This window comes from Ascaphus truei, chromosome 2 (genome assembly GCF_040206685.1).
Source record: "Ascaphus truei isolate aAscTru1 chromosome 2, aAscTru1.hap1, whole genome shotgun sequence".
In the NCBI taxonomy this organism is placed as follows: Eukaryota; Metazoa; Chordata; class Amphibia; order Anura; family Ascaphidae; genus Ascaphus; species Ascaphus truei.
Window position 1 is genome coordinate 469,127,056 of NC_134484.1, and position 21,634 is coordinate 469,148,689.

A 21,634-nucleotide genomic window follows, 5' to 3' on the forward strand; every position below is an offset into this window, starting at 1 on the left:
CTCCGGCTCCTCCTCCCTCGGCACCCCGGTTCTGCCTCCCTCCGGCTCCTCCTCCCTCGGCACCCCGGTTCTGCCTCCCTCCGGCTCCTCCTCCCTCGGCACCCCGGTTCTGCCTCCCTCCGGCTCCTCCTCCCACGGCACCCCGGTTCTGCCTCCCTCCGGCTCCTCCTCCCTCGGCACCCCGGTTCTGCCTCCCTCCGGCTCCTCCTCCCTCGGCACCCCGGTTCTGCCTCCCTCCCTCCCTCCGGCTCCTCCTCCCTCGGCACACCGGTTCTGCCTCCCTCCGGCTCCTCGGTTCTGCCTCCCTCCAGCTCCTCGGCCCTCCTTCCAGTTCCCGGCACTCCTTCCCCAGGCACCCCGGCATTCCCTCTCCCCAGCTGTCCCTCCCCCCGCCACCCCGGCTTGCTCTCCCCACCCAGAGTCCGCCCACAGCCGCTCGCTAGCAGTGCGGCACCTGCTGCTAGTGAGCGCGTGCCGCCTCCGCCGAACCCGGAGCTGCCTGAGGTAGGATATGGGGAGAGATGCAGAGGGGGGCGGAAGAGAGATGGGAGATGCAGCAGGGGGGGGTGAGAAAGATGGGAGATGCAGCAGGAGGGGAGAGAGAGATGGGAGATGCCGCGGGGGGGGGGGGGGGGCGGGGAAAGAGATGGGAGATGCAGGGCGAAAGAGAGATGGGAGATGCAGCAGGGGGGGGGGGGGGAGAGAGAGATGGGAGATGCAGGGGGCGGGGGGGAGAGAGATGGGAGATGCAGGGGGCGGTGGGGGAGAGAGAGATGGGAGATGCAGGGGGGGGAGAGAGATGGGAGATGCAGGGGGGGGAGAGAGATGGGAGATGCAGGGGGGGGGAGAGAGATGGGAGATGCAGGGGGGGAGAGAGATGGGAGATGCAGGGGGGGGGAGAGAGATGGGAGATGCAGGGGGGGAGAGAGATGGGAGATGCAGGGGGGGGAGAGAGATGGGAGATGCAGGGGGGGAGAGAGATGGGAGATGCAGGGGGGGAGAGAGATGGGAGATGCAGGGGGGGGGAGAGAGATGGGAGATGCAGGGGGGGAGAGAGATGGGAGATGCAGGGGGTGGGGAGATGGGAGATGCAGGGGGGGAGAGAGATGGGAGATGCAGGGGGGGGAGAGAGATGGGAGATGCAGGGGGGGGGTATATGGGGATGATGATGATGATGATAATGATGATGATGATGATTTTACCTGTGCGGCCCAATTTTTTTAAATATGTATGGGGGGGTGGGGGTATTTTTAATATGTATTGGCGGGGCGGTTATTTTTATTATGTATTGCGGGGTGGGGTTTTGTGGTATGTATTTTGTGGGGGGATTGAGTGAGCAGAGTGGGGTAATAGATGGAAGGTAGGAACGAGTGAGAGGAGAGGGGGAGTGAGTGAGCAAAAGAGGGAGTAAGACACAGGGGAGATAAATACATGTGAGGCGGGGAGGGGGGGAGAGTGAGTGAGACGGAGGGGAGAGAGAAATTCACGGGTAGAGGGTAGGAAATAGAGGGGGCTCGTGAGGTGTGAAATTAACCTAAGGCCGCGCTTATAGTGCGCGCGATGGATGACGTCACCCGTCGCCGCTAGAGAAAGTTGTAATTCGCTTTCCGGCGACGTTGCGGCGACCAGGTCTTTGATTGGTTCAGATGCTCACATGTGGTGACAGCCTCTGAAAAATCAAACTTTACCGGCTTCAGAAATTCGCGGCGGCAGCAATACATTTGTTTTGTCGCGTCGCCGGCACTATAAGCGCAGCCCAAGGCCGCGCTTATAGTGCCGGCGACGCTGACGTCATGCTGTGGTCATTGGAAAAATCAAATTGAAGTGACTTCCAGCGACTTCCAAGTTGACATGACAACGGCATGCATTATGGTGACGAGGCATCACGTGATCACACATTACTCATTAACAAAGGGCAGAGTCTGGATTACAAATGACAAATTCTCACAAAAGAGACGAGGAACGGATTGTAAAAACACCTCAAAGCTTTTGGTTCCTATGAAAACATTAAAAGGTTAATAAAAAGATTGCCAATCGCATACATTTAACATCTATTGAAGGCGAACCCGGAGACTTTTTGCGATTACATTTCTTTAAAATGTATCTATTTTATTTATTTTTCTTGCTTCCAGCGGCGGCACCTCCCCCTGCAGGGTCCAGTTAATTTGGCTCCGCGAATCAAATGGCGCTGCGTTGCCATGACGCCATACGGTGTCAAGTTGCCATGACACCGGGACGCCGTATTGGCGCCGAGGTGTTACGTGACATCCTGTTGCCATGGCAACGTGCCGCCATTTTCCGCCGCAGAGCCTTGCTGACGGCACCGTGCCGCTGGGAAGATGACGATGCCGCAAGATTTTGCAGGTAAACACGTAGCCCGGAAATACTGTATGTGGCCGTAATTCGGAGCCTCCGGGTCAAACACCGGAGCACTCGTGTGGAAAAAAAAAATCGATGCCGCCTTTGTTTATTATGATTTTTTTTTTTAGAAATATAGTGAAAATCAAAAATTTTAAAAACAAAACTTTCCGAATGTGAATTATAAACCGGTTAATTCAGGAAGTTAAACAAACCCCTTCTGTGTGATGCGAACGTGCGAGGGACAGAACGCAGCGTTCCCTCCAGCAGACCGTCCTCCCCCCCCATCTTCTGAGAAGAGAAAAGGGGGCGCTGCACGTTATGATGGGGACAGAACGGGGGAGTGACCCCATGGCCAGGGTGACCCCGTGGGGGGAGTGCGGGGAAAACGGCACATTTGTTCAAACAGGTTGATGTTTTCTTATTTTAAGAATTAAAGCAGCAATACGTTAAAAATCTGTATGTTTTTATATATAGGTCAGTTGTGCAGCATTAGATAAAACTTACCGCATGTTTGTTCATTTCTCCTCCCCCCCCCCATTCCTCGCCCTCTTTAATGAGAATTTAATGTATTAAATGAGCAACTGAACGACTTTTTTTTAAACATTTAATTAAATTATTTTTTTTTACACAGCATTGAAGCAGGTTGGGGGGTCTCCGGAGTTGCATCCCATTCATTTCAGCTCTGGGGACCCCTCTGCTTCCGGAAACACTTACCTCCGTAACGGGTGTTGGTAGCCGCTCCGGCTGAGCTTTAAAGTTTAAAGCTCCCGCGTCACGTGGGCCAATAGGAAACCGAAGTTGATGAGGTCACGGCTTCCTATTGGCCCACATAGAGTGGGAGCTTTGAAACGCCGCCATAATGTGAACCCTGGTTGCCAAGCGGAGCGGCCGCCGGCACACCTTACGGAGGCGAGGAAGGGGGTCCTCGGAGCTGACATCGACAGGGTTAAACTCGAGATACCCTCAGTTTCAAATCTGTGTAAAATTCTTATTTTTTTAATAATAATAACAAAACATTTTTTTTTTTAACGCTTGGATTGCAGCTTTAAGCTCCCATGGGTTGCTATAGCAGCTATTTACAAAGGCACGGCACTTCCGCTTTTGAAACGGGCGGCCATATTGCGCGCCCTGGGGAAGCAGGATCTGTGCCGACCGATCGCGGGAGAACGGATCGATCGGCAGCTTCGGTAATTACATTTCCCTAAAGCTAAACGGCGGCTGCATCTATTAAAACAAACATGCAAACTGTGTCGCTTTTAAAGCGTCGGTCCTGTCTGGGATGAAAGTGAACGGGGGACAGTGCCACATTGAGTCGGTTACATGGGGATTAATGACACGTATTTTCATTTCAACATTTCCACGATACACAAATCTTCACCATTATTTAAGGTTCGATTGAATCTTTCCAAAGAAACCGTTTGCAATGATATACCGATTAAAAGAAGACATGTTTGACCTGCAAAGTTGCAAACGGCTTTTTACGTTCCCTACGGCAACCGGATGATATTGTCTAGATTAACATTTAGAAGAACAATAATAATAATAATAATAATAATAATACATTCCTATTTATACAGTTTATAGGGGTCCCATGTTAAAATGGACAAGAAGCAAAAGGTGACACAGTGTGCTCATTAGCATGTCATTACCCAGAATCCATGGCTGCCGCGTAAGCTAAGAGATAATGGGGAAGGGCAGGGTTGCACACCCGCCTGAGACGCGTGACTGTGATCACGTGGGGATTGCTATGCGCAGTACACTGTACGGCGGTGGGTGGGTGCCACTCTTGTACCCGCCGATACCTTGTGTAGATACGGCTGTATTTAGAGAAGTGCCATGCAAGGCGTGACCGGACCGGAGTACACGAGCCTTCCATAGTTTACAGAGCTGCTTTCTGGTAACCCTGATCACTAGAGATGAGCGAGAGGCGAGGCCATCTCTTACCATTCTCCGCAGAACAGCGCCTCCCCTCAGGCACGGGCAAATCCCGCAATCCCCGCGCACTCTCGTTCAGCCGAGGCGGGCAAGCGGAGGGACCTACGGGGAAAAAGACCTTTCTGAAGGCAAAGTGTCTACCAGCAAAACGAGCACAATGTGGCAATGGGCCCTGGGTACGGGATTGCGCCTGCATTATACGGCGCAAGATGCATAGATTGCCTGCCAGCCAACTCCGTGTTCCAGTGGGGAAAGCAAGATCCAGTTCTGTTTTGTATTCCCATCTGCTGCTTTGGTATAAACAGAGCGAGTGCTGAAGACCGGATATTTATTCCATACGGATCTGGGGTTAGCCGGCAGGTATGCTCTTTCTCCAAATATTATACCAGTGTGGTGGCTGGCATGGTAGGAGTAAATATGGCTGCTGTCAATAAAGGTCAAGCCTGCCATTACCCCTACCTGTCAATAATACAGTGGTATTGTATTATGTGTACTGCATTTGTATGTATTTTTGCCTGGTTCCAGCAGTTCATGGACCAGGGGGTTAACTGTGTTTCAGTGGGAAAGTTTCAAAGATTGCCTGCGACCTTTCCCTGAACTCAGGGTATGTTGCATGAGGTAAAAAGGGGAGGAGTTAGGCCCTGGTGGTTCTATGGCTGAGGGAATGCCAGTCCCAGCCAGTTGCAGTCAGTCCCAGCCAGTTCCAGCCTGCCAGTCACAGCCAGTTCCAACCAGCCAGTCAGTCAGCGGCAGTTACAGGTCTCAGAATTCTAAGCACCTCTGTGTCAGTTGGTCTGGGGCTGCTGAAGCGGTAACTGCTTCACACAGGGTGGGAGCAGCACGGGGGAAACTTCCTAACAGGGGTCCCCGCACCTAGTCTATAGGGTGCTCCCAGTTACCCCAGTTAAGTGTGAGTGTTGTCTGTGTATTTGTACTGCTGTGGATAACTTTTTCCAATAAATTCATTTGACAAACTCTCGTGTTCTGTCTGGCATTAGTCCTGGTATTAGTCCTGGTATTAGTCCTGGTCTCCCGTGATAGTGGCTATTTATTTTTCCAGAACAGAAACAGATGAGGCAGGCACTCGCCGTATCTGTTTGAGAACACGGTATTAAACCACTTTAACCGATATGCAAGTTCTTGCCTCATCTGTATTTATTCTACTAGTATACTAGATACTCCTTACTGACCTGTGAAGCATCTGAACGATCATATGCCCAATTACATTGCCACATTTTTAATTTTCAATTTTAAAATCACAAGACATATAAAGAAGCATGAACACCCCAGCAGCTAGAAACAAATCGGAGTACTTGCCAAGGTAAATAAGAAGGTAGCCTCCATAGGAGACTGTGCAAGGATAAAGTGATGTTCAACAAATGTATGGGAACCCTTTTGAATTAAAATCAATGGGATGGAGGACATTTGGAAGAAACAAGGTCAATCTTACAAGGGAACGTTCCCTGTGCCTTAAGTGTGGACCCCGTGTATTCTGTCTGTGAAACTTGGACCCTACACACAAATATGTACGTATATCTTTATTTATATAGTGCTTCACAGCAGTAATACACGTGACAATCATATAAATAAAAAGTAATACAAATAACATAATGGGAATAAGCGCTTCAGACATAAAAGTAATATTTAGGAAAAGGAGCCCCTGCTCCGAAGAGCTTACAATCTATTTGGTTGGTAGGAAGAAGATACAGAGACAGTAGGAGGGCGTTCTGGTAAATGAGTCTGCAAGGGGCCAAGGTCGATGTATGAGGTGTTAATTATCAGCCATGGAGCTACTCATATGCTTCCTTAAGCAGGTGTGTCTGGGAGGTGGATCTTAAAGGTGGATAGAGAGGGTGCTAGTCGGATATTGAGGGGAAGGGCATTCCAGAGGTGTGGGGCAGTCAGTGAGAAGGGTTTAAGGACGCAAGAGTCGGGATGCATAGCGAGAAATTAGGGCTGAGATGTAGGGAGGGGCAGAAGAGTGTAAAGCTTTAAAAGTGAGGAGAAGAATTGAGTGTGAGATGCGGGATTTGATAGGAAGCCAGGAGAGGGATTTCAGCAGGAGAGAAGCTGAGACAGGTTTAGGAGAGAGTAGAGTGATTCTGGCAGCAGATAATTCAGAAGCTTAAAGACAACACAAATAGCTATGGAGAGATGCATGCTGAGTATTACCCATGGAGATTGGAAAAATAATGAATGGGTTCACACACAAGTTTCAGTACAGTAAACTCAAATTATGAAGCATCAGTGAAATGGATGGGTGTTACATGGCCGAGTAGTGCTCCAGCTTAAAAGTTTTCTATTTGATGCCTGAGCTGTACCATACAAAATGGATGGGGCATCAACGTTGCTTCACATCTTACCTGTAACCGATTCCTTCCTCTTCCTGTGTCCGCTCCCCTCCTGGATGCTGCTAGAGACTGGTGGAGCAGTGACTGCTATAAGAGGACTGCGTGACCCAAGCTCAGCAAATTCGCTCACCACTTTCTGCAGCCCATCGATGGCTGAATAAGAGGGATCCACTGGGGGAGGAGAACACGGGGATGAGTCCCGGGGTGGAATTCTGCTCTGTGGACCAAGTCTACATAGACCACGATCCCCCAGCCTGCTCCCTCTTAGAAACAGCGGAGTATTTACACAGCGGATAGACATGAAGAGGACCACACAGGGCATGTGGCTTTTAATTTCTAGAATTGCCTTTAATTAGGTCTCGCTATAAATCTGTCCCGGGTGAATTTACAGCTATGTTTACATTAGGGGTACACAGAACCCGCAGCACACGCACATAAAGAGGCTTATGCTCAGGAGTGGGTTGTAGTATAGTTGTAACTGCCATACAATACAATATAAACACAACATATCGATTATCAGAGTTGTCAGTGTTGGTGCCGAATATCACAACATAAGGGACAATGAAGCCTGCTACATCTGTAGGTGTGTAGTGGGTGCACCAGGAAAGAACAGTGCAGTCACAAGTCAAAGTGGGTAAAGAACAGAGTAAGAAGTTAGAGGCAATTACCATTCTCCGAGGACCAGCTCGTATCATCGCTGAGGATGGAGTCCACCGATGCAACAGTGTTGTCATTTGACTCTGGATGGAAAAAGCCATCATCTAGAATAGGAAAAAGGCAGAGGGTGGTCACTCAGTGATCATACTGCACTGGCTGTATGTGGAGAACACACACACACACACACACACACACACACACACACACACACACACACACACACACACACACACACACACACACACACACACACACACACACACACACACACACACACACACTGAATGCCTGCAGGACACGGCTCAGAGACTCCTGAGTTACACGGTGTAATTCGCTTCCCTGTAACAGTTTCACTTATCTGCAATCTCCCAATACTAATAAATATCATTTTAAATTTACTTCAACTGATGATGCCCCTGCTATCGATCTTTTAGATTTACACCTGGAAATTTAACCTGGTAATATGATAATTATAAAAACATTCTTTAAAAAAGTCGATACTAACAACTTGTTGCTGGCCTCCAGTATCCATAAGAGATCATGGATTGACAACATACCAATGGGTCAATTCATGTGACTTAGAAGAAATTGTAGTTTGGAGGCGGACTTTGATCTACAATTTAGCAATCTGTTTGAAAAATTTGTTCAAAGAGGCTATAAGTTTGGATTTGCTGTCTGAGGCTCTGACAAAAGTCAGGAGAATGGACAGAAAATCCCTTTTGTGTAAAAAAGCATTAAACCCCGGGTCAACTGTATCTGATAATGGCATCATTAAAGTACATTTTATCACTAGCTTTAATTCTAGCTATAAGAATTAATTAATTGTAGCAATAAGATACAAGCAATAATTAAGAAGCATTGGAACATATTATCTAATGATCCAATATTAGGTCCTCATCTAGATGTGAGAGCCTAATTCATAGGAAATCTAAGAACCTCACAAATGTTTTGTCCCCTAGCGATATAGGATCAATCATTAATATATCATCAAGTAATACATGGTTAACCGCAATGTTAGTTGCAGCAAATGTAAAGCATGTAATCTTCTTCATATAGATAGGAAGTTTCTTACATCATCAGCCACTCATGAGAAGTTTGGAATATTTCATTTCATGTAAGACTACGCATGCAGTGTATATGTTGGAGTGTCCGTGCGGACTCCAATACGTCGGCCCCAACAAACGTTTCTTAACAACCAGGATTCTTGAGCATGCAGGAAATATTAAGATAGGCTGACAAACACAGTGTCTCATCATTTTAAGATGTATCACCATAGTGATCAAAGTCTGATGAGATATAAAGGGATTCAAATTATACACCCAAGTAGGGGAGTGGGTGATAAGAATCAAGGCTTTTTCAAAACAAGAGAATCAGGTGAAAACTGTACTTATTTACACTATGAGAGTTGTGCGCCCTTTTTCATTCCATGCCATGCCCAATGATGCGGAGCAGCAGACTCGCAGACCTTGCTGTATGAGGTTGTTATGATTTGTCACAGTGTCAGTCATTGGGTGCACATTTATTGAGTCTATAACTAGCCAGCTTTAGATAGCGTCTCTGGGTGTATTTGAACACTTTATATTTGCTTTTACACAATTCAGTGCGCAGTTTTATTTCTGTTTATGATAATCTGATTAAAGAAGCCAGGTTGTTAAAGCAGCGACCCCCCAGACGCCTCGGAGTTTAACTCCTATAATGTCCGTATCTTGCCCCCCTGAGCGCGTCATGCTCTATAATGCAATGTTTCTCGTGTGTTATAAACACGTTTTCTCTTAGTCCCTCGTGTCCGAGGTTACCATGGTAACAGTTACACTGCACGGGGAGCAGCTCCCATTTTAGGACACTTCATATTTTAAACACATATCTCCTAAACAAAGCATCAGATTTTGAAACGGCAAAAGAAGAGGAAATCTCCTAAAGAAAAAAAAAAAAAGGCAAAAATACAAAATGGCGGTCAGTGCGGACTGCCGCTTTAAATTCTGTTTTGTCGGTCGGTTACCAGGGATTGCACCGTTAAGAGCTGCTAATCTAGCGCAGGTAGCAAGGAGGCAGAGTCACGGTGTCTGAGTTAAATGAAAGGACGTCCCACTGACCCCTCCAAGTTCAGTATTAGCCGGAGGTGACCACTGGCCGGCACACAGTGTAAACAGATCAGTGTCCGTCTGCAGGCCGCTCTTTAGCCCTCTATATACTGAATACTCACGATTACTATACGGTGACAGCACGGTTCTCTCGGGTCTCCTCTCCAGTGTCCTGGCTTCTGAACGGCCTACAGCAATGCTATACATGGCCCTGGAGGAGCTGCTGGATTCGGACACGGGGATCTCTTCCATGAGTTTCATCAGGCCGCTCAGGTGAATGTTCTTAGCCGAGCGAGCTGCATAGAGAGGGAAGTTATTACGCAGGGGGGCAGAGCGTCTCTGGGAAGTCTGCATGGAAAACAGCTGTGTGCTTTCTGCTGGGGGGAGGGGGGAGGATTAATGAGAACAAGTGGTTGAGTGTGAACACTCTACTGCAGGCTTTTTGGCCTTATGAAATACAAATGAAAGCAATAAGGTTGGCAAGTAAGTAAAGTCCCCTCGCTCTGCATAATTATAGATAGAAACAGGGAGGTGCTGGACTGGGATAATCAGAATTAGCAACGAGAAAGGACAAAGGTCCCAGCTATAAAGCACTCAATCCCTTTCTCGTATTCTTAATAGAGACTAGAAAAGTGTAGTGTGGACAATTTAGCGGTGTGGTGCTATTCAGGGAAACTAGTGTAGCATTCAGAACATCAATAAGCTACAGGCACGAGGTTAGCCACTGATAGAACAGAAATAGGTGGAAGAATATCACGGACTGTATGCTTCTTATTTTAAGTTTATATGTTTTCATTTTAAGTTCATTGTTGCCTTTATTTTAAAAATATTTTTCAATAAAAGTTACAGTATTTTTTAAATTGTTCATACCACTAAATTGTCCACACTACAAAACTCTAGTCTCCATTAAGAATACTAATAGGGATGGAGTGATTTACAGCTGGGACTTCCCTCGTTTCTCGTTGCCAATAAGGTTGGTTACCTGCTTTAAAGGGATCACACTGAGCTCACATACAAAGCAGGTCACTTCTCAGCAAGGGGGGACTGCACATTATAACAACACTAAATACATATCTTTATGAAGAGGACACACCATGTCCCACAACTGTTGATGTTGCTGATTTGACACCATGGATGATCCCAGGCAAATATAGACTTATCAGTTCCTTAGTAAGATTGAAGCCTCTTTAACCCTATCAGCTCCCTCGTGGCATACAAGGTATGTCCCTGAAACGCGTCAGGGTCCCTTTGTGCCTGCTACATCGTGCTAGAACTGCTCATTTTCTGGTCGGAGGTAGTGTTCCCTTCGATGTCTGCATCATCAGGAGGTCGGTCACACACAGTGTGATCCCTACTGAAATGATCAGTCACGATCCCGGAGGTCCAGTGCCACTAGGCTGCTGCAGGACATCCGGCATCGTAAAAAGGTTCAAGCAACCAAAACGTGTTGGTTTAATCTCTGGGAACCCTGGATTCGAAACCGACTAGATACTTGTGTTTATCTGTTTGACCAATGACCGCTGCATAATTACTGCACAATTTATTGTCTTTGCATGATCTAGTTGCTTGAGCACCCAGACACCCTCTTTACTACAATTTATTGCCGGCTTTGCGGCACGGTCTGCTACACTTTACCTATTAAACATGGCACTGCCTGTAGGTCACTTGTCCTAGAAGGGACTGCCCCCTTGATATCTGTGCTCGTTACAAGGCCCCATAAACACAGATTTCCAGCTTCTCACCTGGACTCTCCCATTCGCTGGGGCTGCTGGGTGGCTGCATCCACACATTGAGCGCTGGCCGCGTTGGGGTCTGCTCCTTGCTCTCCTTCCTGTGCAGCCTGTTCGCGCTGTGCGTTCCTTCCACGCTTGAACCTGGGCAGGAGATCAGAAGATGGGGGGCAGGGGGGGGGGCTTAGCATTTGTTCCAGCACCAGATCAGGTTTCTATTCCTTTGAAGACCTCTTCTTTCTGAGGATACCCATAGTAAAGGAGTGGCCAACGCCAGTCCTCAAGGGCCACCAACATTTCAGGATATCCCTGCTTCAGCACAGGTGGCTCAGTCAGAGGCTCAACAACTGCTTCAGCACAGGAGACTCAATCAGAGGCTCAGTCTTTGAAATATACATTACGTGTTAAAGAATCAAGTTTCCAAAAAGAAATACGTTTTGGCCAAATTTGGGTTACCGTTTCAAGTCTACCTTGGGTGGAGGTTCGGTTCTGGTCCGTTGTCGGGTCCCGGTTGGCCGCTGTAACCCTGGCAGAGCTGCAGTGAGCAGCCGTAGGATGGCCGGGTCTGCAGGTCGGTATCTTTCTCACACAGTTCATCACGCTCATCAGATGCGACCTTACACCCGGGTTATCTTCAGAAGGGCAAAGGAAGGTTCCCGGAAGGATTAGGAAATAAAAAATATTCACACGTCTCGGGCAGAATCTCAGTCTGCAACCCCTGTCTTTCCCCATTATCTATTAGCATACAATGTTTCCACGGCAGTGAGGGATTCTGGGAGGCGACATGCAAATTATCACTTTTTGCTTATTATCCATTTTAATATGGACCCCTATAAAGCATATGCCGGCCGTATCAGGCCGCGAGTATAGTAGCGGGGCGCGTGATGTCACGTGCGTGCCAAACATGCACTAGGCTATCGGGAGGCGTAGCGTCACGTGAGCGGTTCGCCCTTATTGGCTGAACCTCTCACGTGACGCGACCGTCGAAAAAACAAAAACAAATCCAATTGTATCTTCAAAAATTGCTCTATGGCCTGCCTCGGAGGTACGGCCTTTTGTTCGCGGCGAGCACGAGCACTATAATCGCGGCCTTACACAGCTTTGCAGCACAGCCAGGGTTAATGTGCGTGGCCAGTAAACCTCCTCACACACGGCTGTTTCGACTTTTCGGGTCTCAGTGTGAGGCAAGTGACTGGCGTTGCAACATGAAGCGTGTACGTGGCCAACACCAGGAAGGACTCGGGAAACGTATTTCAGCGCGGAGTTCCGTACAGCGGATCTCAACATAAAAAGGTAGCACAAGCTCTGCAACAAAGCTCCGCAATGCAAGCCGCACGCAGAATGCCGGCACTGGAGAAGGGGTCCTTGCTGTGTCAGTGGCAGCTCCCTGGGACAATCACTCTATGTGCATGGAAATAGATTATTTAGATGTGTTTGTGTATATATTTATATAGACGCATTATATATACACATACGCTCAGAGGAGGAACAAGCTATTTTAGTTCCAGGGACAAATACGGCCAAGAACCTTTTTTTTTTTTTTTTTTAAATCCCGTCCCTCATTTCCGCCCCCCCACCGCCCCGCCCCCCCCACCCAACAGTCTCTCAATCAACACCCCCCTAAGTACCCATCAGTGGAGCAGGAGGGGGAGGTCTGTTCTGGCGGCAGATAATGGAAATTGTGACTGAGTTCCGGGTCGGAGCGCTGGGGGGGCGCCGCCGTATCATCATCTGCTGCCCTCACCCTTCTCGTGGCCGGCAGCCATCACGCTCCATCCTCCGCTGCCCGCCCACCTTAACCCTCTGCGCCCAGGGCAGCCTCCCCACTCTCGCCCCTCATACATAATCACATACAAACACGAGACCCGGCCCAATCTAGTTTTGCTCCTGAGACATAAAGAGCTCTGCTGACCCCACCCGGGGCACGAATCAAATGAAACCGAGTTCCACCGCCTCACAGGCAGTGATATCACCGGGAGATGACTCCATCGTCCCTGGAAGAATATATGTTGATCTGGGCCAGCACACTCGGTGCCAATGCGCAGTATTAATCTGGGCTACTTGAACATGTATGAAGACGACTGAATGGATGGGCGAGTACCTTCAGCGTGGGGTCTTGTAAGCTCCTCCGGGGGTCTCCACAAGTCACGGTGCCCCGGGGAGCAGCTAGTGACCGCACGGGACGGGCTGGAGGATTCCACTGCTGCCCTCTTCAATCTGCTCCGGTGGGACACGTCGTGAGCGCCGTCTGCTTCACAGATAGAAAAGGTGTCAGACTACCCAAAATAACAGCACACAGCCAAGTGGCTCTACAAATCCCGAGGACTGCCCTGGTATGGGGTCGGGCCACGGCTGGGCCCGGGACTAATATATTTATTACTACAGCGCCAGTGTAAGCAGCGCTTTACAGACTTACATATGTAAATACTGTACAAGGTAAATAAAGTACATACAAGGGGGAGAAGCGCGACGGGTAAATAAAGTACATACAATGGGGAGAAGCGCGACGGGTAAATAAAGTACATACAACGGGGAGAAGCGCGACAGGTAAATAAAGTACATACAAGGGGGAGAAGCGCGACGGGTAAATAAAGTACATACAAGGGGGAGAAGCGCGACGGGTAAATAAAGTTCATACAAGGGGGAGAAGCGCGACGGGTAAATAAAGTACATACAAGGGAGAGAAGCGCGACGGGTAAATAAAGTTCATACAAGGGGGAGAAGCGCGACGGGTAAATAAAGTACATTCAACGGGGAGAAGCGCGCTGGGTAAATAAAGTACATACAACGGGGAGAAGCGCGCCGGGTAAATAAAGTACATAGAAGGGGGAGAAGCGCGCCGGGTAAATAAAGTACATACAAGGGGGAGAAGCGCGCCGGGTAAATAAAGTACATACAACGTGGAGAAGCGCGCCGGGTAAATAAAGTACATAGAAGGGGGAGAAGCGCGACTGGTAAATAAAGTACATACAAGGGGGAGAAGCGCGCCGGGTAAATAAAGTACATACTACGGGGAGAAGCGCGCCGGGTAAATAAATTACATACAACAGGGAGAAGCGGAACGGGTAAATAAAGTACATACAACGGGGAGAAGCGCGACGGGTAAATGACATAAGCCAAAGGGAGGCGCTGCCCTGATGAGCGTACACAGAGTATTTCCAGCTCGCCCCGCATACACCTCACCCCCCCGTACGCGGCCCCGGCAATAATAATCCTATATATTTATATTACCTTTGCAGAAAGGGCAGTTTCAGTTTGTGGAATTGCACTTGGACGGTCCGGTCACGCTAATGTCATTGCAGGTCTAGGACGTTTGGCCATCGTCATTTTGCCGCGACCAAGTTGCCCGTCGGCGATTAGTCCCCACTCACCTCGCTGCAGGGACATCTCGCCGCAGCCGTTTCACTGTCAAGATAAGCCCCTAACCTTACCCTAAAAAACCCTGATCTTATCCCCTAATACCAACGCTACCCCCTACCCCCTACCCTAGAAACCTAACCCCTTGCCCTAAAACTCCGAACCTTAACCCCCTACCCTAACCGCTATAACCCCTTATGCTAACTGCCTTTATTGGCGAAACGACTGGCGGCTGAGTGTCCAGTGGCTGCGGTGAACGCTCCATCGGCGGCCAAAGGCCGGCGCTGACATGGTCGCTGCAAACCGTATATGACCAAATGTCCGATTCCATCAGATTCACCCCAGTAAAGTTACCCTCTTGAAGCCTGGGCGGTCATATGTAGTGATGGCACACGAAACCCCCTCCGTCCCCCTCTTACCATCAGAGTGGGACCTCTTCACTCCCATGTCAGGCCTCCTGTGCTCCTCGCTCTGAGTGCCGACGCCGCCTGCGTTGTGGTTACTCGACATGTACGTGGGGATTTTCCCCCGACACTTCCCTGGGGCAGGGAGCGGGAAGCTGTCCCGATGTCCCTCTGTGCAACAGAAAGAGGTCCCCAGGGTCAGTGTCACCGTTATCCGGTGTGCAAGCCCACCCCACGCTGGACTTATAATAGTCACTTTAGTCGGCGGCATTTTCCTTATGTGCAAAAACCCCACTTGATCCTGTGAAGTGAGCAGCTTAAAGCAACGTGAAGCTCGTCCCCTTAGGCAGAGAAGGGTTGGACTACTTTATAATGCTATACACCTTGAAAAGCTGGGAAATGTACATCAGGGCTTGCGGCCCGCTGTATGAATAGTTATAAGTCCTGTATAGCCGTACGCTCTGATTGCAGGAACAGTGTGTTCCTGGTATAGCCAATAAATGCAAAGCGTGCACTATATTGCTACAATTCCTACGCGTTTCTTAGTTAACACTACTTCTTCAGGGAAAGAAGTGACGTCATCGGCAGCTCTGGCACGTGCAATCGGCATTTGCCGTCAGTGTGGAGGGACCACGCAATAGTGCTCACACCACGGGAAGCCCAGCAGAACGAGACCGTTCACAGCAGGAGTCGGCGGCTCGTGGAAAGGGGAACTTGGACCACCCGGTACAGCCCGTGGGTTCGGACGATCGTTGCAGGATTCTGCTGTAGATGCCATTGTGGTAACATGTCTCTAGCACGTCATGCTCTTATCTTTACCCTGATGTACGTGCAATACTCACCTGCTGAGTGCATATCTCAATACATTTTTATACTTGCTACACTGAGATTTTGCGCCGTTTTCTTTGTGTACGGGTGCTGTAGGTTGCTGAGCTATCCGATGTTACCAGCTGCAGCTTCTCATGTCAGTAACACACAGGTTCAATTTACACCTGCTGTCACTTATCCAACACTTGAGTTTATATATCACTATTGTTCACTATACACAGTCACTTTGTATTAGATTCCATTTTATATTATATTCACTATAAATATAAGTTGTGTACTTATATACATTTATTGTATAATTCATCACTATCGTGTGCGCGGTGTTTTTTCTACATTTTTGGCACTGTTTTATAAAGAGGCAATCCAAAACGGGTCGATTTGTCCCCGAATGTTTTTCTTTTTTTTAACATAGAACTGATGCAGGGAGTCTCCAAAGCTGAACCCCACTAATTTCAACTCCGGGGACCCCTTACTCCCAGAGATAGGGGGTGCCGGTACCCGCTTGGCTAGCAGGGATCGTGTGATGGTGGAGTTTCTAAGCTCCCGCGCCCAGCGGGCCAATAGCAAGCCGTGACATCATCCAGGGCCGCTTCAGGATTGGCCCACGTGCTGCAGGAGCTTTAAAAAGAGCGGAGTGATCCCGCCGCCCCCTTCGGAGGTATCTCTGGTAGCAGGGGGTCCCTGGAGTGGAAAATGAATGGGGTTCAGCTACTTTAAAGTCTTTAAAATGCATCTAAAAGGACATTGCAAGCAGCTTGCGGCCATTCGACTCTCACATGTGTTCTGATCTGGTCCCTTTGGAGAACGAGTTGAAGAGCCCCGTTATACATCATGACCCCGTATCACTGCGTCCTGCGTATCACTTTCCCATTCTCCATGTTTTTAGAACCTAAGTGTACTGTCCCCTCCCCTACATATTGCACTTTGCAAAAAATAAAAATGTTCCCAACCCAAAAAATATCTTAATAAACTTAGCCCTAATCCCTGCAACTTTGGCATTGCTGCTGCCGCACTACACCAGGAGCAGCCGACGCCAGTCCTCAAGGGCCACTAGCAGGTCAGGTTTTAAGGCTATCCCTGCTTCAGCACAAGTGGTGGTGTCGTTGACTGAGCCACCTGTGCTGAAGCAGGGATATCCTAAAAACCTGACCTGTTGGTGGCCACTTGTGCACCAGACTGTTCCTTTATTTCATAGAGCCCGCGTCACACAGGAAGTACTAATCCTATTTAACTTGCTAAAAATCAGAAATGAAAAAAAAAATGGACTTTTAAAAAGAAGCAATCTGGGGTACTGTTCTTTTTCTTAATTTTTTTTTTATATAGATTATAGTAAACACCTTTTTTTATACCCCAAAAAACCTCCTGATCTTTACATAAAGCTTGGCCCCCTGCAGACGCACTTACTAGAATTCCCTCCTACTGTCTCTGTATGTTCTCCCTACCTACCAATTAGACTGTAAGCTCCTCGGGGCAGGGACTCCTCTTCCCTAATGTTACTTTTATGTCTGAAGCACTTATTCCCATGATTTGTTATTTATATGATATGTATTACTACTGTGAAGCGCTATGTACATTTATGGCGCTATATAAATAAAGACATACAATACAATACAGATTGGTTTTCTCCCCAAGCTTTCCTTTCATTGTTATGCTTATAGAACAGCCTTCAGTTATCTGCATGTAATCCTGTATTCTTAGTGCCTCAGAGATATAATCAGTTGTCTTATAGGAAGTTCTTTTTTTGTGGTGTATTCAGAAACATTTTCATTATATGACTTTTTTTTGTTTTTTACAGGTAATATCGTCAATATCTCGCCCATCCCTTTGTTTCGTTTGAGCACCGATTTGCAGATGGAAGGGAAATAATTTACAGGCGGTCCTCGCTTATCTGCCGGAATCCGGCCCGCAAACCGCCGTCAGATAACGGACCATCGGATTGCGGGTCCGTGTTAATCCGCGACGGCTGAGCGGCGGATAAGCGGTTCCGATGTCGGATAATGTGTCCAGCAGACTGCATTATGCGCATCGGATAAGCCGTTCAACGGATACCGGACCGCCGGGTACCGAGGACCACCTGTATAGCCAATCGGTTTCCTGTAGTGATCTCAAGAACTTTTCCAGAGGGGCCTCAACGTTCAAGCTACGGGATCAGTTCAATTCTCCCACAAATTGCAGACGAATTGAACTTTGTAATGAGTTGTTTGAACAGGTCACGGAAGGCGGATACAATGTATCAATGACAACCGTCTGAGCCAATCACAGGGTTCCATGTCGGAATGCTGCACAGATGGCACCGGTTGGTTGACATAGCAAGCTAAATGGGTCCTTCCTATTGGCTGGTGGGACATTCCCATGTTACCAACATAAGCCAACACAGGAAGATGAAACGCGTATGGTCTGTACATACCGTCCCTCCACAGCCGCCCGTCCCAGGCCTCGGTCACCCTGTGCTCCCGGGAAGCGCCGTTGATTGCAGACACGGTAAAAGGGTTGGGTTGGCCGGGTGGAATCTCCTTTGCACGGCTGACCGGGGAAACACTCGCTCGGATAGCAGATTCTAGAACAATAGACCATTGTTACAGCTCAAGTTATACAAGGTGGTCCCTTTCCTTGGTTCCAAGAAGACCAGGTGCGATCTGCTAAGATGCTGCTCATCGTCACGTCAAATGTAATGACAATAGATGGCTAGTTATGTATGTACTGTACAACAATGTCCTCTCTTACTGGTCATGCAGACTCACGGCAGGTACAGTACAGGCATTTCATTACAAGCCTGACCTTTAACCCTTTGAGTGTCCCAGGACGTAGTTACAACGTCATCGCGACGGGCACTCCGGAGCCCCCCCAGGACGAAGTGACAACGTTGCGCTCAAAGGGCTGATCTTTTCCCGGGTGAGATGGCATCCCATGGAGCTCAGGACTCAATCTAACCAGGAAGGGTTCCTCCTCCGTGTCTTGTAAAATGGCCGCCGCGGTCACGTGACCGCATTGTGCCAGAGGGGGCGCGTCCCTCCAGCACTCAAATAGTTAACCGTGTGCATCACAAACGGAATATTTGCAGTTGGGTCTCCGTGTACATGCCACATGCAATTTGTTTTCATTAGAAGACTAAAAATATTATTATTATTTACTATTAGGATGATGCTTCTAAAACTTGTACGGTTTCTGGGTCTGTATGTTGCACGCGGGCAGTATAGATTTCCCCTGTACTGTCTCTGCGTCTGTATGTTGCACGCGGGCAGTATAGATTTCCCCTGTACTGTCTCTGCGTCTGTATGTTGCACGCGGGCAGTATAGATTTCCCCTGTACTGTCTCTGCGTCTGTATGTTGCACGCGGGCAGTATAGATTTCCCCTGTACTGTCTCTGCGTCTGTATGTTGCACGCGGGCAGTATAGATTTCCCCTGTACCGTCTCTGCGTCTGTATGTTGCACGCGGGCAGTATAGATTTCCCCTGTATGTTGCACGCGGGCAGTATAGATTTCCCCTGTATGTTGCACGCGGGCAGTATAGATTTCCCCTGTATGTTGCACGCGGGCAGTATAGATTTCCCGCGTACTACGGAAAAGCTGGAGTTTTGTGGAACTTGGTACGTCCGACGCCATCAACTGGGCAACAACAGAAGCCACGTGGGACTTATCCATACAGGAGAAGTCCTAGACCAGGGGCGGCCAACGACAGTCCTCAAGGGCCACCAACAGGTCAGGCGTTAAGGATGTCCCTGCTTCCGCACAGGAGGCTCAATCAGTGGCTCAGTCAAGACTGCTCCCCTTGTGCTGAAGCAGGGATATCCTGAAAACCTGACCTGTTGGTGGCCCTTGAAGACTGGCGTTTGCCACTCCTGACCTAGACAGTCTATTTACTAAATAGTCTGAGCAAACTAGTGCAAATAGCACTAATCTATATGACGCGAGCACTCGCTAGTATATGCCGGTCACGGTTAAGATGTGCTATCCCCATCCTTACATTACATACATACAGTATATACTGTTCAGCGCAATCGGCGCTTTTCCATGGATAAATCTGGTGCGATTCCTTTGCACTGGTTTTGCCCCACAAGAAACTTCCTTAAATAGCCCCACTAGAAAATTGAATCCACGGCTCCGATTCATCACCTTGAACACACTCTGAGGATATCATGTCAACATTAGAAAAAAGGAAATGCCAAGAACAGTGGAAAAGGTGTTAGGTGGCTAAGTGCTCTGACTTTGCTGCCGCTCCAGTAATACATTGCTCAGCAGGAACGCTGGGTGACAGCTGCTTTTCCAGCCAGTGTGAGGCTGGATCCCCAGACGCAGAGACTGACCGGCACAGGTTCTGTTCAGCTCTGGGCCTCTCGGAGCCTGCACCGGAGCAGCCGTGAAGAAGGTGCTGTACGGACGCGGTCGGCTGCCGGAGATCTCCTTCAGGCAGTTCACCAAACCGTGCAGGTGCGAGTTCCCCAAAGGTAGGTCTGCAGAACAGGAAGAGACGGTGAGGGTCCGCGGCTACAGCACCAATCCGAAAGCAGGTCCCTGCTCCCGGGAACTCACAATGCACAGGGAAGAGTAAAGCAGACACACGGGCTAGTGGGATAAAATAACGGCGTTTCTGCGGCATGTGCCGAGAGTCTGGCAGCCGGGATGGGTGGCCCTTTTCCTTGGCACTGGAAGGTGTGTTCTCTCTAACAGGCCAGTAATTAAAGAGAGAGTCTTTGTACCTGCAGGAGATCTTCTGATGGGCGCCACCAGCCTCCTGAGATCTTTGTCCTGTTGCACAAGACCAGGAGAAGGTGCAGTTGGAGGTCGGGGCAGTTTCCTCGCACAGACGGCCGGCCCGGGCCTGTGCTCCTTACTCTCAGAAGCCTCTGCAGAAAGGACAGAAACGTTACTCGAGAAGCAGATCATAAGTATCGTTGGGGCCGTGTTAGGTCAACGATGAAACCTCGCTCATAAACTACCACCAAGAGGGACCTATCATACTGTACATTACAGCAGGGGTGCGCAAACGCGGCGTCATGTGACACCCCACAGCAGCATTTTATGACACGTCGCCAGAGACCAGGTGAGTTACAGAGTTCCTGCACGCACGATCTCCGGCATTTAATTTAAATGCTTTGGGAAAGAGTGTGGGGCCTCTGTAACTGCTGCGCCCCGAAAAAAAACTTGCGTCCCCCAGTTTGCACACCCCTGCATTACAGAGTAGGCCGGTCAGATGATGGCCAGCGAGGTTCAGCATCAGTCATTATGACATGTCCATTTATTTCTAGCAAAACACATAGGACGAGGAAACAGATCCAGAGCACACAGCCAATATCAAACACACACACTGTGCCATGTTTACTAAGTGGTGCAACGCCATAAGACACCTGAACGGCGTCTTACAGAATAACACCTGATGGTAAATATGGGCCACAGACATACAGGAGCCAAGAATCCTAAAAAGTCTTAGAAGTATTTCATGAAATGAGACACACTGACACACACAGTATGTGACGGACCTTGTTTAATTCCCAGTTGGGTTTCTCCTCGTGGGACGCTGGCATTAGAGTCCCAGGCAGGCCCGGGGGAAACACGTACGTAACCAAAGGACATTCCCAGAGAACGACTCGGAGGGACAGATCGCCACGGAGCAGCAGCCACGGCTGGGATAATGAGAACAGATATGAGCCGACCAGTACAATGTAATAATCTGCCCCTGTGAAATGATCCAGCAGAGGATGGCACAGAATAGACGTCTCCACGTCTCCTAAATAGAACGATCACAGCTTCTCCCAGCCACCTTAATGTCACACAACCTAAAATATTGTAATGCAGGGTTCTAGTAGTTGATCCTGGAGACGTGTAGATTTGCTACATTTTGTTGCTCTTTATAACCCCTTTAATCCCGTGGAGGAAAAGGTCCAGCTCTTGTTCATGTACCATCTACACTTAAGAGCTTTTGGGCTGGTT

At 48.7% G+C, this 21,634-nt stretch overlaps 1 protein-coding gene across 8 annotated transcripts in view; it reads right to left on the minus strand.

Annotated features, from left to right (window-relative positions):
* LOC142487972 (uncharacterized) overlaps positions 1-21,634 on the minus strand; it is a 102,833-nt gene that overhangs the window by 28,986 nt on the left and 52,213 nt on the right. For 6 of the 8 annotated variants that reach the window (XM_075588209.1, XM_075588208.1, XM_075588210.1 and 3 more), the window contains 12 exons: positions 21,184-21,327; positions 20,404-20,550; positions 20,011-20,157; positions 18,112-18,261; positions 14,892-15,047; positions 13,217-13,366; positions 11,586-11,747; positions 11,128-11,259; positions 9,508-9,681; positions 7,316-7,408; positions 6,660-6,818; positions 4,306-4,398 (listed from right to left, as the gene is read on the minus strand). In XM_075588209.1, coding sequence (XP_075444324.1) covers positions 4,306-4,398; positions 6,660-6,818; positions 7,316-7,408; positions 9,508-9,681; positions 11,128-11,259; positions 11,586-11,747; positions 13,217-13,366; positions 14,892-15,047; positions 18,112-18,261; positions 20,011-20,157; positions 20,404-20,550; positions 21,184-21,327 — 1,707 coding nt within the window. The remainder of the gene's footprint in view (positions 1-4,305; positions 4,399-6,659; positions 6,819-7,315; positions 7,409-9,507; positions 9,682-11,127; positions 11,260-11,585; positions 11,748-13,216; positions 13,367-14,891; positions 15,048-18,111; positions 18,262-20,010; positions 20,158-20,403; positions 20,551-21,183; positions 21,328-21,634) is intronic. The other 2 variants (XM_075588204.1, XM_075588207.1) reach the window with 2 other exon arrangements.